Source organism: Rhinatrema bivittatum, chromosome 1 (assembly GCF_901001135.1).
Source record: "Rhinatrema bivittatum chromosome 1, aRhiBiv1.1, whole genome shotgun sequence".
Taxonomy (NCBI): domain Eukaryota; kingdom Metazoa; phylum Chordata; class Amphibia; order Gymnophiona; family Rhinatrematidae; genus Rhinatrema; species Rhinatrema bivittatum.
In genome coordinates, this window is record NC_042615.1 from 779,652,831 (window position 1) to 779,670,122 (window position 17,292).

Consider the following 17,292-nt stretch of genomic DNA (forward strand, 5'->3'; position numbering starts at 1 on the left):
AAAGAGCTTGGAAGTCCTTAAAGGAAATTATATCCCCTGTACCTCAATTTGGTCACAGATGCAGACTCGCACAAGCACAGCCTCCAGGTCCTCCGGTAGCAAGGGTACTGGGGGGACACCCCACTTGTTGGCTAACTTGTCCAGTTCGCTTCCGAGCAGGAGTGTTCCTCTGAAGGGCATTCTCGTTAGCTTTGCCTTGGAGGTCGCGTCAGCTGACCAACTACGAGGCCAGAGTTGTCTTCTGGATACGACTATGGAGGAGATGCCCCTGGCTGTGGTGCGTACCAGGTCTGAATTCGCATCCATGCGGCAAGAGATTGCTGGATCTAATGCTTCGATTGGCGTAGTTACGTCCCTGGACATAGCCAGGCAGGCGCATGTCACCACGGCACAGCAGGCAGCGATCTGTAAGGACATAGCTGCCACATGGATTCCTGCCATCTGTCATGGGCTTCTTTTGAGTGCCGCTGCTCCCTCGACTGGTATGGAGGTGCGATTTGTGGTGGCGCAGCCCAAGGCGTCAACTTTGGGATCCTCAGAAGTTCCTTAGCTGAGTGGTCCAAGGGGTAGAGGGCTTCTAGGGCCCGACCTACCTTGAAGCTGGCCTCTGGAGCGTTCCATTCCAGTTGTTGAACGGCCTGTAGTGTTGGGAAATGGCGTGAGGCCTGAGAGCCCGACCAGATACGGCCTTGGACTCTGCTGTGCGACTGTATCCAGGATGGCCAAAGCCTTCAGGCTCGTGGCCATGAGATCTGGTAGCTCGTCTTTGGAGAGGAACACGTCATGTTTCAATACGGTTCCGATCCAGGAGGGATTTCCCCATGTTCCAGGGGTTCTGAAACTTCCTCAGACTCATCTGTGTCCCCTACGGGGAGGCCTTTGATGGCTTTGTCGCTGGTGGTCCTGACTGTGCATGGATGAAGATTGCAGCTCTGCGAAGAATCCCGCCCAGGACAGTTACCTGGGACTGTATTGGGTTCAATGGTGCTCCCCGAGGATCCCCATTGAGGTGGGGCCGAGTCGGGAATAGAGAGCTCCGTGGTAGTTTGCTGGAGCCGGAATCCTCAACTTGCTGAGGGGGGCCTTGCCTCTGTTCCCCCAGAGCTTCTTCGCACTGCAGGCACAGGGCGGTGACCACTTCTGGCTGCGCCACTCTCAGGTGGCAGGCTGGTCAGAGGGACCGTCCATTGGATGTTTTGGCCGGATGTGCCATGATTAGCTCGTGTATCCTTCTCGGATGCGCGTGCTGGGCGTGGTTGTGCGCACGGCCCTTTTATGCGCCTCGCTGTGCGCACAGGACAGATGCGCGTGTCGCTATATGCCCAAGAATTTTATGCACCCGGCTGGCCACTGCGCGCGCAGCTCAGGGATGCGGGTGAAGCGGCGACCAAGGGGTGGTGGGGGGGGGAAATGGCGCCAGCGACCATGCAAGCAAGATGGCAGCCCCCCCCGGAGGGTCTCCACGTGGGAGGACCCTCCCGCTGGATCGGGGTCTAGCCCGGACTGGGCTGCTCAACCCAATTAGACGTCGCCAGATGGACGAGCTGTGTGGCTATCCAAGCTTCAGAGACTTACAGAAAGTTTTCTACCTTACCTTGTCGCGGCGCTTCCTGGTCTCTTGCCAGGTGTCTTTGGCTGCGGGGGGGGGGGGGGGGGGGGAAGAGGGGAATACCTTCACCACCGTGCTCGGTCTGCACCTGCTCCCTTTTCAGGGGGCTAAGTCCTCGCCGGGCGGTGACTGGACCGAGGCTGCCTCTCAGCCGCTCCCTTTGCAGGGGGCTAAGTCCATGCTGGGACCAAGGCTAACATTTGAGGGATCTCGGAAATCACCTCAGGAATTCGACTGGGGAAGGGACCCTTTAGGTATCACCGCAGGAGAGCGGGGCTCATCTGTGAGTAAGATCTTTTCTCTCTTTCTTCTTTAAATTTGGAGTTTGGTTTTCTAACACTGTGCAAGCGTGTGTGAAGTCCCGAACTGCTAGGGAGACAGAAAAAAAACTGAGGATCAGAGCCTCGTGCACGGGTATATGTGCTAGTGGTGATGTCAGATTGAAATCTGACTTCGTCTCCAACTGCTATCAGGAGCACACTATACCCATTGGTCCTGAGTCCATCTGCTACACCCTAGGAAATCAATGTTTACAGGGGTTCGGAGCTGAGCAGGTGGGGGGTAGTATTATGAAAGGGGGTGATGCATTTATGATAAGAAATATGGTGTAGGTGGGAGGAAATACAGGATACTGATATGTACTGTATATAAGATGGCGTAGGTGGGGGTAATAGGAAGGCAATGAACAGTCTGTATGAACTGTGGAGTAGATGAGTGGTTACCTGGAAGTAGTGAGATACTTGTAATATTTTGCTGCATTTTATATTTATTTTCATTTTAATGTATGTATATCACTTTGGAAATTTGTCATAAAAACTGGAAAATACATTTTTATAAATAAAATTAAAAAAAAAAAAAAAAGATGAAAAGCCCTATTCTCTTCAGCCTTTCCTCAAAGGTAAATCATTGCATCCCTGTTATCATTTTGGTCACCCTTCTCCGTACCTTTTCTAATTCTGCTATATCTTTTTTGAGATGTGATGACCAGAACTGCTTTATTTGGCTGCAGATTTTGGCAGCACTCATTTCCCCTGCTGCCGCCGCTGCCCCAGGAAACCAAAATGGAGCACATACATCCCAGAGCTAGCCATCACTGGCCTCATGCATCCGATAGTACCCGCTGTAAACTGGTGAACCAGATCATATCCCAGTACAGATCCCCTATTCTAATGTTACTTAATCAAAGCAACTGTATGTTTTTCAAAGTTATTATGTGTTTTAAGGTTCTATGTAACGCTCTCATGCGAAGTTATTGTTCCACTGTAAACCGGTTTGATTTGTATCCCATACAAGAAGATCGGTATATAAAAGTTAAAAATAAATACAGTCAAAACCCAGTCAGCAATTCATCATGAGTAGCAATTACTATTGGGCTAGAATACCAGCTATGCTCCTTGTTTTTTTTATAGAGTGGTTTGGCCAATGTGTTATATAAGAAATGTAATCTTATCAACTCTTACACTATCAGCTATAATGGGCTAATAGCTCTTGGGGCTTTATGTTTCATGTTCATGAATAAACATACCAAAAAAGTGGAAATCAAGCATTAATATTATTAAATACAAAAGGGTGGTGTCAAACTATATGCTCAACTTAGTCATTAAAAATATGTAAATCAGCACATTTGCACAAGAGTCTAATCATTTACCACAAAAATATTATTTTATGAGTGAGTAAATCCTTATGAGCTTAATCAAAATAGTAGGATAGAAAAAACAACTCAACTTATCCAATACATGGCTAAAACGGTCTCCTTTACTCCATCAGAATTAAAAAAAAAAAAAAGAAGTCTTAATAGAATCACAATTATCCAGTCTCTAAAGTCATCCTTTTTAACTCAAGGCTATGAAGAAAAGAGAAAAAAAAAAAACACACACACAATGGAGTCTCAGCTTGAAATGCCCAACACTAGCATGTTGACAGACAAATCAGCCTGCTTCGGGGATATAGATGGAAAGACAGGGGGGGGGGGGGATCCTGAAGACATGCTGTAACCGGGCGATCACCACCTCAGACTTCCCATCCTCATGACAGGCTCTGGATAGATTCCACTGAATTTTTTCTGAAGTAAGAGGCTGAGGAGTGTAATAGTAAATGCTCTCTCAAATTCTGTCAGTCTTTGTGCCTCCACCACCTTCCCCCAGGAATCTATTCCATGCATCCACCACCCTTCCCGGGAAGAAGTATTTCCTGAGGCTGCTGCAGAGCCTGTTCTAGAGTATTCTCAGCTCTGAAAATGCTTTGCTTCTTTGGCATCTTTAAGGTATTTGAATGTCTTTATCATGTCCCCAGGGTCGCCTCTCATCTAAGCTATTACTTAGGTCCTTGCATCTCATCTCACGGGACGTTTGATATAGACCCTACACCCCACTTTTAGTAGCATTTCCCCCAGATATGGCCTCCAGAATGGGAAACAATATTCTAGATAAGATTTCATCAACAAGCTACCCAGAAGCATTATCATCTCCTTTTTTTTCCCTGCTGGTTAGGCCTCTTCCTATGCACTGTAGCATCCTTCTGGCTCTGGCTACCACTTTATCAGGTTTTTGCAGACTAATGTATCTCACCTCCTATAACTTATTCAAGCCAGTTTTTGGTCCCTCCCCCCCCCATCATTGATTCTCTATCATCCTGAGTAGATAAGCATCAAGATCCCATACATAAACAAATATCACAAAGCCCGAAGATAAGACTGGGGTAATAGAAAACAGCTGCCTGAACATTCAACGTCCCATGGCCTTGCTAGGAAGTACCCGGCCACCCATCTGCCATTACCATCCTGGTTAATTTCTGGGGCACTGCTGCCTGTTGGTACCAACCTGGCCTCCCTCCCTCCGGCCTGCAGTATCATTGCATCGTGCTGCCATTATCCACCCTTTGTGTTGTGCTTCTAACCTCCCCTCGCTGCCCTTGCCCTAGAAAGAAAGAGTGAAAGGTGGATTGTTCGCAACACTGCAACCTCCCAACCCTGCTCCTACCAGGGTAACAGAATAGGATAGCAGACAAGAACCATTAGGCCCATCCAGTTCATCCCACCTCACCCCCAGAGAAATTCCACAGAACCCAGCCTATCCCTGGCCTCCCCTTCATCTCCTTGCCCCTAAGGATCCTCTGGGCTTCCCCCAGGATTTTCCTAACTTCCATTATTGTATTTTGTCTCCACCACCTCCGCTGGGAGGCTGCTCTATGCATCCGCCACCCTTTCCATGAAGAAATATTTTCTGTTGTTGCTCCTGTCTAGTCCACAGAGTCTCAGGCCATGACCTCTTGTTCTACAGCATTCTTTCCACTGAAAATATTTGCTCTTTATGCCCGATTTATATCTTTGAGGTATCTGGATGTCCCTAGCAAGCTCGTTTTCTCCCCCCCCCCCCAATCTCTCTCTTCTACGGCAGCGATTCTCAAATCAACGTGTCGCCAAGCACATGCAAGTGTGTCGCTACACTTCCCGATCCCCTACAGACCCAGCTGCTCCCCTTATCCGAGCGAAACAGGTCCTCCGCTCAGGCTTTAAATCCAGATAGTCCCGGTGGAACGCGGCAGGACAGCTGGAGTCAGCAGCACCGGCATGCTCTATTCTTCCCGACACCCCCCCCCCCCGCAGCCTGGAAGAGGAAGTAGTGAGCAGCAGGTGCGTGAGCGGGATGAAGAGACCAGGCTAGTGCAGCCAGCATCGGCCCAAAGAAGAGAAGAGAGGCGCGGCTCAGAGTAAAATGAGGAACAACGTCAACCGCCGCAGCCGATGGGACTACTTACTCCGTGAGGGCTGAAAGTGGAGGAGGCTGCTGCTGCTAGTTTGGGGGGGGGGGGGAAAGAGTGATTGAATGAGCAAGCATGTGTGTTTGAGATCTTGTGTGTGTGAGACAGCAAGTATGTGAATGACAGAGCCTGTATCTATGTGGGAGTGTGTAAGAGATAGTATGAATGTAAGTGTATGACTCAAAACCTGTATGTGTGAAAAAGAGTATGCGTGTGTGAGAGAGATCATGTGTATGTATGATTAAGAGCCTGTGTGTATAAGAAAGAGAGAGAGCACGTGTCTGTGTGTGATTGAGAGCTGGTTTAGGTGAGGGAGCATATGAGTATGTGATTAAGAGCCTGTGTGTAAATGAGAGAAAAAAAGAGTGCATGTGTGTAGGCATGTGAATGAGAGTCTGTGTGTGTGTGTGAGAGAGAGAAAAAGACAGCATGTATGTGTGCGATTGAAAGCCTGTGTGTGTAAGCGTGAAAAGACAGACAGCATGTGTGTAAAATGTGTAATTAAGAGCCTATATAAGTGATAGAGAAAAAGCATGTGTATCTGTGAGTGATTGACAGCCAGTGTGAGAGAAAGCGCTGGTATGTGACAGAGAAAGGAGAAAGTTGCAAGCAAACCATCCCTCCTCCTGCTAATTCAAAACAATCTCAGGGCACCTGGATATCAAACGTTCCCAGGTATGCAGAGCAAAACAGTTTTTGTATCCTTGTTATTTTTCGTTTTTGGGCCTTTGTCTATATATTTTGAAATATTTTATTGGTATCTAGAAATTTTTTATATGCGTTTTTAATTATTGGATATTCCATTCATCAGCTGTTTCAAAATAATCTGTTCTTTTTGTTGGTATGGTTTTAGTGCTACTAATTTTATATTTCTTGATTTGTTTTATAAGGATGGGTGATGATTCTTATTTTCTTTTGTTACACTGCATACAGTTTCTCTGGCTTGTTGTGGTTTCCAATTCAGTTTTTTTCTGCATGCTTCTAGTTATGCGTTTTGGTCTCTTTATTCTTTGTTAGGTGAGGGTCAGCACATGTGATTCAGGTGAGGTTTTCTGCTGGCGTGGAGTTTCTGTGTAGGGTTCTATAGCTGCCTGGCTTGTTCCGTTTTCCTAATAGGAGGTATATTGGTGTCTTAAGGCCTGGTGTAATATTTTCAGTGTTGCCTTTTCTTAGGTAAGGTGTTTACTGTTTGAGTACGGGAAATTGGTGCTGTTTTGGTGTGGGATATTTACTATTTATGCAATTTCTGTTCAGACAGAATATGTATCTTTCCCTTGTGTCATTCTTAATAATAAAAGGCCCAGTATTATTTTTTTTTAATTTCCGCTGTGAAATGTAATGAGCAATGTGTCATACGTGAGCGTGGTCTGTCAGGTGTGTCATGATGAGAAAAAAGGTTGAGAACCACTGTTCTAGGGTATACATATTTGGATCCTCATATGGCTTTTGGTGCAAACTCTGCACTATTTCAGTAGCCTCTATTTCAGACGACCTCCACTCTGTCTATATCCTTTTCAGAGATATGGCCTCCAGAACTGGTCACGATATTCAGGTGAGGTCTCACCAATGACCTGTACAGAGTTCGTATTACCTCTTCTACAGGTACTACATCACTTCATTCTGATTGGAATTCGATTTTTAGCTTTCAAAAAGGTTTTTTTATCTGCCTCAGTTACTGTTCAATTAGAAATGGCAGGAAAAAATGCATTTTTGTACACAATCATAAATTTAACAAATTCCTGTATCAAAGCACTGGGGCCGGGACATGTTGAGATCAGATTAACAATAGGAGTTTGCAGTCCCTTATTCCGAGCAGAGGCAGACCATGCCACCTCCAAAGCCGTTCGAGGTGAAAAGGGTCGTCGTCCCCCTATGGATACATGGTGCAAGGTGACGGTACTGTAGCCGCCCACCCCCTCCCTGAGCACAGGGGCACATAGAGGGATGAGATCTGATGCAACTAATCTCAGGGCCAGAGTCTGTTCTGAAGAAGGGGAGAGCAAAGCTTCAGAGCCCTTAGGGCCAGGCCAGTCAGTCAGTCAGTCAGTCACACCTGGACTCCACTCCAGGGATACCTGTTCCAACAAGAATACTTCAAATTCAACGTTGTCAATGGGAACAAGCAGCCATTATAGATTGTACTTCATAGGAGATGAATTCATGTTTTCTCGCAAGGCTGCACGACACAAGCCTGCTCTTTTGGGATCCCACTGGTAAGTTCTCGTTCTCCTGTGAAGTGGCTGTACGGCAGGGGTGGGCAATTCCAGTCCTCGAGGGCCACAAACCTGTCGAGGTTTTACGATATCCTAATGAATATGCATGATATAGATTTGCATACAACTGAGGCAGAGTGCATGCAAATCTCTCTCATGCATATTCATTTCAGGATTGAAAACCAGACTGGTTTGTGGCTCTCGAGGACCGGAATTGCCCACCCCTGCTGTACGGGGTCCTCCTCTCCTTTTTGTACTCGTCTCCCGCGCTCCATTCTCCCTTACTCCTCTACTGAAGGAGCATTCACTCGTTTCTTTTTATTCCACCTTTTGTGACAACTGCAAAGCAGATGAAGTTCAGACATTCCCCTATCCTCAGAGGGCTTACAATGTAATTTTGTTCCCGAGGAAACAGAAGGCAAAGTAACTCGCCCAAGGTCACAAGGCGTAGCAGTGGAATTTTAACTCTGGCTTGCGATCCGCTGCTCTAACCACAAGGTTACGCCTCCATTCTTTTTCCGGACGGGCTCACTCCTTTTGGTCGCTGCCGTGATGGCACCCACTCACGCTGATTTAGCAGCTCAAAAACCAAAACAGACTTTCCGCGCCGCCAAGGGCTAGGAACACAAAACAAACCTAACCTTTTAGTTTATAGTCTCTCTTAAGTCCAGAGACCTATTTTCCAGAGGAAGCGATCAGGAAGAATGTGAAATCGCCAGCACGAATCCTCCAGAGCTCAGAAAAAGGGGAATATCCTGTCACCAGACTTTACAATCTACTACTAAAAAAAAAACAAAACAAAAAAACACAAACAAAAGCACAAAATGGGCTCAGAAGTTACTGCAAAGTCTTTGGTGCTTTCCAAAACGAAGAAGGGAAGGATCCCAGAAGACAGCCTCTCGATTTCATCATGAGCACCAAAAAAAAAAAAAAGTCCATGTTTGTACCTGGTAACATGTGCACTAAAACATGGAGGCATCAGAACAAATCTGAAACTTGGGAGGGGCAGGTCAGTGGTCAAGGCTTCAATCCTCCCTTGGGCATCTTTCATTAAGATTTACAATTCAATCAGGAGGGTGTTTAAATTAAAGATGGTGATTGAATTCTGAAAGTTTATCAAAGATACCCCCCTAGCTGTCAGTAGTTAAGGCTGAAGGCTTTGGCACTGATGCTTCTACTTCTATGTTTCAAGCATGTACTAGAAGGAAACCTTCATTTCTGGATTTCCAGAATCTGAATACCAGAACAGTCAGCCAAGAATAATCCTAGCCCCAGTCTCTCATATTAAAAAAAAAAAAAAAAAAAATTGTTATATATAGATAGAGCAGCATTAAGCTCTGATGACAATATGCAAACACAGAAAAACATCACCAACAGAGCACTCAGTCCCATGTCCCATCAGGAAGGAGATTTAACATTCATATACCGTGCGCACTGGTTTTATTATTTTTATGTTGCCTTCTATGAGTGGACAAGGTTATCCTATCCAAGAGGCTGAAGAGCTGGCCCCCGTTCACCAGGTCAGTGGCAGTCAGCAGCAGGAGGGCCTGTTTCTATTGTCAGCTCTCCTTCCCATGTGCAGAGCAGGATCCGGACAATGTTATCCCACCCACTGGCGACACTGGCACCACTGGTGGGGCGAAGAGCCGGCCCTTTTCTAAGAGTAGAATGCTGCTGAAGGGGCAAACAGATGGAATTCATCCCTCCGAGCGTACCCTCCGTTTAATGAGACCCCTCAAGAGGACTTTTTCAGCTTAGACCCAAGCCGGCACCTGGGCTCTGCATTCAGCACCTCACAGCAACAAGAGTCACGTAGGGGCTCCTTTCTGGGAACGTGTGTGATCCTGCATGCCTCTTCTGAGCTGCAGCATGAGCCCCGGAGGGTGGAAATTAATGGGCAGCACGCAGGGCACGACAGCCAGGTCCCCCACTTTATTTTGCATACACAGTGACACACAACGCCTCCTCATCTTCTCCCTCCTGAACTCTTTCTTGAATCTTTCCACCCTCTCTCTTACTCCCAGGCTGAGCGAGACACGGAGACCATGCAACAAGCACTGGATGCAACTCACACTCAGTGCTGAAGTTACTAACTGAGCCAGCTGCCCACACCACACTGATTTCTCCCTTTTTCACGTGTGTCTGTGGGTGTCCCCTCCCCACAACACTTGTTGATGGGGGTGTGACATGGTTGGGAAACACTGCTTTAGAGAATCAGGTTTTATATGGTTTTCAAGACTTCAGATTTTATGAAGGAAGAGAGGGGATATTAGTTAATTAGTTGGGTGGTTAACAAGGTAACCACTGTTTAGTCCATCATGATGGGTGAGGGTTTAATTATGTATTTATTGCATTTTATATGACATATCTTAAGATTTGTGTGTTTATGTATTTTAGGAGGCATTTTATTATTTGGATTTTAATTGACTTTTTATTAAACCCAAATACATGACAAACAGTTCAAAATACAGAAAGACCATCCACAAGAAGCTGCCCTACATATGCAGGGTAGACAAAAATCAACATTACCATAGTGCTGAGTGCAAATATTCCTGATGGTATCCACCCCATTTAATTATGTATTTTGTCCATGTATTTTTTTTAAGTTCTTGTAAACCCTCTCTCGAGGGGCCAGAAATGCAGTATATAAGCTAAAAATTAGAATTAAATGTATTTTCCCTTTGCTTGTCAGATGAAAAATACTATGTCTATGGACCTCAAAACCAGTATAAATATAAACATATTTAAAAGCAAAGAACTCCAGGCATAGTACAATTATAGAAGATAACGGTGTGTATATCATATGCACAAACAATACAAGAAGTTTTGGACAATGGTACATGAGGAAAAAAAGACCCAGAACTCCTTCCACTGTATGTGCACATAGGGCAGGATGTTAATACCCCTGCATGCACAAATCTACGACCAATTTTATAACATGCGCGCACCGAGCCCGATGGCTTTCCCTGTTCCCTCCACCCCCCCTTTATTTTTCAAGTTATGCCTGCCTCTGGACAGGTGTAGGTTGCACGTGCTGGCACGCGATCCCCAGGCCTAGAGGCCCTACCGAGGCCTCTGGCCACACCCCTTTTTCAAGCCCCAGAACATTCGCGCGACCCTGGGCTTGCGCGCGTGTCGCCGGGCCTATGCAAAATAAGCTCAGCGCGCGCAGGGCTTTTAAAATCTGCCCCATATTGAACAAATATGTTTCTATGAAATTCTAGAGGTCAGGCAAGAATATGGGCAGAGTGGAAATGGTCCAGAGATGAGATTTAGGGACATAGGCGGGCATGCCCTGGGAGAAAAAACGAGACAAGGGGATAATCATTCAGGTGCCTGAGAGGTGCGAATGACGCAATAGGTTGCAAATCTTTTTTAGTGGACGGGAAGTTCTAGAGCAGGAGGTCACAATAAGGACTTTCCACTCAGGACAAAAAAAAAAAAAGACACCGTTCTTTTCATTCAATTGAAGGAAATCACCCTCTACACTAGACTACTTGTTGAAGCTACGGTAGTTATTCTGTAGGTTATTTACCCGGACTGCTCCTGCACCTCCATGCGAACGGATTTCACTTGTAGCTAAAAGGCACACAAGATATTTTCATGTTACCGTCCTTCCCTACAGCTTTAACAGTAAAACTGCGTTTCTACACTTTTTATAAAGTCCTGCAGGTTCCCTGTTCTCCGCGTGCGATAACGCACTTTCAGGGCAAGTAAATCCAGCAGTTGGACCCCATCTACTCCTGCCGAGAAGCAAAGTGAATAACTTACTTTAGTAATGTATATTTACATACGTTATTTATCTTTTTAATTTTACATCGGTGAGATTTATCACAGTTACGAGCTCCCGAAGGCAAAGGGGCAGCACGGCAGGCTCGCCTCCGATCATCCCGCGACTTGGCGCGGAGCCGGTGGGACAGAAACAGCGCAGACTCACCCAAAAGATCAGGCTGATGAGCAGCAGGACGGTTTTGGACGTGATCACCCCACAATCCATCTTGGCGAGAGCACAGCAAGTCTGGCGGGAAGTAATAAAAACCCTTTTTCCCCTTTCTTAATCTAACCAGTGAGCAACGAGCACATGACTCTGCCCTCTCCTCCCCAGTCACATGGGCTTCTCACCGGACTTTGCTGCCTGCGTTCGCAGGGCCCCAAGGCCTGACAAGTTCAATGGGACTGGGGAAAGTATTACTACTACCTAAGCATGTCTATAGTGATTCCCCAAACTGGCTGCCAGGACCCCACTCCCATCCTGTTCGCCCCTGACTAGGTAGGGTGTACACACAACAAGCAGGCTGCTAACTAGTGGGTCTGTCTAACTGAAGGAGTCTGAAGGCTTCAACCTGACAAAGGACTTCATGTACCAGAATTCCCTGCTTCATGACGGGTTTACTTAAGTCTGCAATACAGCTGTAATTAGGACATTGAGAAACTCTCTGTCAGCACATTGCACATTTTCATTTTTTTGGCTTCGCTGTTCTTATTCTCTGATAAGCTTTCACTGCTGTAACCTAGATTAGAACAATGGATGTATTATGTGATGGGGCTGTATTACTGCAGACTCGCGAATTCCTTTCCAGAACTGCAAGTCCCAGCAGCCTCTCCTGCAGAACATGGGAGAAGTTTCACGAAAGTTCCAGGGTGTCTAGGGAGGGGGTCAGTAGCCCCTTCAGCCGGAATATGCTTGCTCAGCAATGCTTAGAACGCATGTGTAAAAGATAAGAACTGTAAAGTGCATAAGAGTCTGCTCCTGAAGGGGAGGGGCATGCAGTTGTACTGAGCCTTTGTCTTAGCTGCATCTTGCTGGCAATAAAAGTCTATCTTTACGGATCAGTTGTCTGGGCCTCCTTACTGACTAAAAAGAGACGGTTACATAACTAAGACTTTTCTCCCATTCTGTGTCTATGTGGAAAATTCTTAGTAAATGAGGCCCTAAGTTTAACAGTTTTTTTGCTTTCAGTTTCTGGCTAGGCACATTAGCCTTCTATTAAGTCAGAATCAGTGGCCCCTGAAGAAGCTAAGGTTTGCTATCGGTTTGGGGGGCATCAAAGATTGGAGAAAATGTCTGGGGGGTGGAATAGGACGGCCCCTCTAATTGGCTTAAATACTTTTATTCTCAAGGTCCTCCAGACACTGTCAGTTGGGACGCGGGCAAGGAATATACATGATATATATCTTTGCAGGTACTGTCTGCCTCTATTATGCACCACTATTTGTAGGCTCCTTCGCTTTCAGTTTACACCTATTTTCACCCATAAATTCCTGGATTTTTCCTAAGGTGACAATTGGTTTCAACCAATATTTATCCACATTTTAGGATGATTAAAAAGTTGCTCCAGATACAGCATCTCAAGGCCTCAAGCCACTGTTGGAAGCCAGTGTGGACCAAACACATGCTATATTTCAAGTCCTACCTCCTCATCTCTTAAACAACTGTCTGCTGACTGGTGCCCTAGATGTATCTGAAGCAGGCCCTGTCCACCAGAAGCACTTCCTGATAGGCTCCATGGTCCCGCACAAAAGCAGAAGTGCAGTGCTGCACAGCACAAGGACTGAAGGAGAGAGAAACCTGGAGTCATCACCAGTAAGGATAAAGGCTGTTGCAGTTGGTATGTCTGTGAGAGAGAGCATGAGCATGTGTTTGTGTGTGTGTCTGTGACAGCACGTGAGCATGTTTGTGTGTGTGTCTGTAAGGGGGAGAGCGAGAGCATGTTTCTGTAAGGGAGTGAGCGTGTGTGTGGGTCTGTGAGGGAGAGATCTTGAATGTGTGTGGGACTGTGAGGGAGAGAGCGTGAGCATGTATGTATGTATGTCTGTGAGGAAGGAGCATGTGTGTGTGTGACTGACAGAGAGAGCATAAGCATGTGTGTATGTCTGTGAGGAGGGGGTGGTGTGAAAGCCTGTGTGGGTGTGTGAGAGAGCATGGAGAAAGTCTGTGCTGGCCCCTACTCATTCTATAACAATTTCAGGGTGGCTGGAAATAAAAAAAAAATTACAGGTATGGAAAGCAGGAAAGTTTGAAATCCTTATTAGTTTCATTGTTGGATGTTATTTGATGTGTATCCTGTTTATTTATTTATAAAATTTCTATCCCACTGATTCACAAATTTCAGCAGGGACCAGAAAATACACATAAAATCTAATCTAATCTCAACGAACACCTGAACATGTCAGCAAACAATGCAGTAAAACAAAACCAAAATGAAACAAAAAGTAACTGCATAAATAAGCTTAAAGCATCCTATACCTGAGAGTTAGTGTTGTTTTGATATGGCAGATTTGTCTCTTGGAGTAAACTGTATTCTTGACAACCAGTGATAGCTTTTATTAGATCTATACAAGTATTATCCAAATACACTGTTCATGAGCTCTTGAGACAATATAGGACCCATCATTAGATATGAATGTCTCTGCTCTGACATCTGAAGAATGGACCTACGAAGTTTTAAAAACTTTTGAACAATATTTTTAGGTACATGTATTTTTTTATTTTACAGATATTTTTAGGCAGCCTGGCTTGGTCTGTTTTCCTTACAGACAGTGAATTGGTGTTTTAGAGCCTGATGTAATATTTTCTGTGTTAAACGCAACCAGAAGTGGCAGAGTAAATGACACACACATGTAGAGCAAAATCCATCATAAATAATGTGTGGCTGGACATAAACCACCAATCAATACATCTCTTAGAAGAATTATTTTATTTGCAAAGACACAAAAATGTACATTAATTACTGCAAGATGCTTGTATGGGACCCCGACATGGCCGTGTTTCACATCAGGGCTGCATCAGGGGGGACAGAGAACTGTACAGTATCTATGACAAAATATTATAATCAGTATTGAGCAGGTTGGCTAAAACAGCAACAATGTAACAGTCATAGAACTCAAATTAAGAAAAGGAAGAGACTATTAGGCAGAGGGTGTAAACATGCAGAGTGTATAAAGGAAGAAAAAAATGGAAAGGGGGGAAGGGGAAGGAGGGGAAAAAAAGGGGCAGGGGAGCAGACCTGTGAAGAATAAACAACGAAAAGAGAGCAGGTAGGAAATTTGAAATTGCAAACAAATAGAAAAGCAAGGGAGTATTAGATAAATCAATGTACAGGAATGTATATGTTTTTTAAGAAGTGATTTATATGAAAAGGAAAGGAGGGGGGGGGGGAGAGACCATGGAAATTAAACAACATTGAGATAAAAAAGCAGGTAGAGATTACAGACAAATCAAGGATAGCAGCGTTGCTTATCTGTAACAGGTTTCTCCCAGGACAGCAGGATGTAGTCCTCACATATGGGTGACATCATCAGGCGGAGCCCTATTACAGAACACTTTTGTCAAAGTTTCTAGACACTTTGGCACACTGAGCATGCCCAGCATGCTATGATCCCTGTGTCCACAGGGGTCTCCCTTCAGTCTTGTTTGTAGCAAAAAGCACGAGCGAAAAAATAAAATAATAAACGTAAGCGGACCCAACTCCAAAGGGTGGCGGGTGGGTTTTGTGAGGACTACATCCTGCTGTCCTGGGAGAACACCTGTTACAGGTAAGCAACTCTGCTTTCTCCCAGGACAAGCAGGATGGTAGTCCTCACATAAAGGTGATTAGCAAGCTACAGGCTGACTCGTATTACAACAGGCCAATAGCAGACAACTCATGCAGCAGGCACAATAATTGGAGTGCTATTGGCAATGATGAGGCAGCCTGAAATCACAGCAGTTGGTTGTGGAAGGAGTTGGGGATTATACAGGAACAAAGTTTTTCAAGACAGATTGGCCAAAGGCAGAGTCTTGACGGATTTCCTTACCTAAGTAGTAGAGGGCTGCGAATGTGTAAAGAGAGCTCCATGTCGCAGCCTAGGAAATGTCGGCAATTGGTACTGAATTATAGTGTGCTACCGATGTTGCCATGGCTCTTACAGAATGTGCCTGCACTCACCCCTGGAGAGGAAGGCCTGCTTCCTCATAGCAGAATTCGATACAGTGTGCTAGTCAGTTGGAGAGAGTTTGTTTACCCATTGGAACTCGCAGCTTGTCTTTGTCAAAGAAGGAAGAGTTGGATGTATTTCCTATGGAGAACAGTTCGGTCTAGACAGAATGAAAGTGCACGCTTACAGTACAAGGTGTGCAAAACTCTCTCGCCCTGGTGAGAGAGAGGCCTTGGGGAAAAAGTGGGCAGACTATAGAGTGAGTAAGGTGAGAGACTGTGTCCACCTTAAGAAGAAATTTTGGGTGAATATGGAGGACCACTCGGTCATGGAGGAACCTAGTGTCGGGTGAGTATGCAACAAGGGCTTGTAAGTGACTGACCCTTTTAGCAGAAGGGATGGCTATGAGGAAAAGAATTTTCCATGTTAGAATTTTAAAGTTATAGGATTGCAAAGGCTCGAATAGGGAACGTATGAGCCTTGTAAGCACTACATTTAGGCCCCATTCCGTAACCGATGATCCTAGAGGAGGCTTAAGTTGTAGAAAACCCATGATAAGCTGACTCATAAGGGGTTGAGCCGTTAACCGGGCATCCCCTCAATCCTCAATTTACGGTGACATGCATTTTTGTCTTAAATGATGTGAAACTGCATAAAAACATTTTTTTAAAAATACACCAATTGGCTAAAAACCTCACGATGAGAATAACTGGCAAGCAGCTGTCTCTCGATTACATAATAGACAGTACTGAGTATCCAGAACTCAGTATAACTTACAAGTCACTGTTGCAGCGACTGCCACAGTCAGTTCTGTGGGAAAGCTATCCTGGCAGAGCTTGAGTTTTCTGTGTAAAGGCACAGGAAAGGACCTTAGCAAAGGCTCTTTCAGAAAAAGTTTTCCAGCATAATGTCTCGCGAGTATGTCTGTTCAGACGATGTCAGACATCAAAAATCATCTGTCTCCTTCTTCTTGTCTCTGTAAGTCAGAGTCTCTCTCGGATGCCCAGGTCCATAGGGTTCCTATGCTGGTCCGGATTGGTTGTTGCCACCTCCTATAGCCACAGGATTGGTGGGATACAGATAATGTCATCTATGTCAGCTTTTCCTCCTGCTACACGCGGCGACCGAAGACCTGCGCGACCGGCGCCGGAGCCCCACCGGGGGAAGGTCAGGTCAGTGCTCGGCCTCCCCACCCGGGAGACCCCAACGCCAGCCGGCGCGCCGCCGAGGCCCAATCCGGCGGACACCACGAGGTAAAGCGCTAAGGCCCGCCCAAATCAACAACTTACCAGCCAACCAGAGAAAGCCCGACAGGGCTTTAAATCCCGACTGCAGGCGCCATTACCTCCTTTTCCTCCTGCTACACGCGGCGACCGAAGACTGCGCGACCGGCGCCGGAGCCCCCACCGGGGGAAGGTCAGGTCAGTGCTCGGCCTCCCCCACCCGGGGGACCCCAACGCCAGCCGCGCGCGCGAGGCCCAATCCGGCGGACACCACGAGGTAAAGCGCTAAGGCCCGCCCAAATCAACAACTTACCAGCCAACCAGAGAAAGCCCGACAGGCTTTAAATCCCGACTGCAGGCGCCATACCTCCTTTTCCTCCTGCTACACGCGGCGACCGAAGACCTGCGCGACCGGCGCCGGAGCCCCACCGGGGAAGGTCAGGTCAGTGCTCGGCCTCCCCACCCGGGGGACCCCAACGCCAGCCGCGCGCGCCGAGGCCCACATCCGGCGGACACAACTCAACGAAAAGATATAAAAAGACAAACTATAAAATTAAAAAAGCAGGGACAC

General features: G+C 46.2%; 1 protein-coding gene across 1 annotated transcript in view; it reads right to left on the bottom strand.

Moving 5' to 3' along the window:
- Positions 1–11,678, bottom strand: part of LOC115077821 (tetraspanin-36-like) — a 73,356-nt gene extending 61,678 nt beyond the window's left edge. Inside the window, exon 1 of the mRNA XM_029580112.1 lies at positions 11,519–11,678. Within this exon, the coding sequence (XP_029435972.1) occupies positions 11,519–11,578 (60 nt within the window). The 5' untranslated portion in view covers positions 11,579–11,678. The remainder of the gene's footprint in view (positions 1–11,518) is intronic.
- Between the last annotated feature and the right edge of the window lie 5,614 nt (positions 11,679–17,292).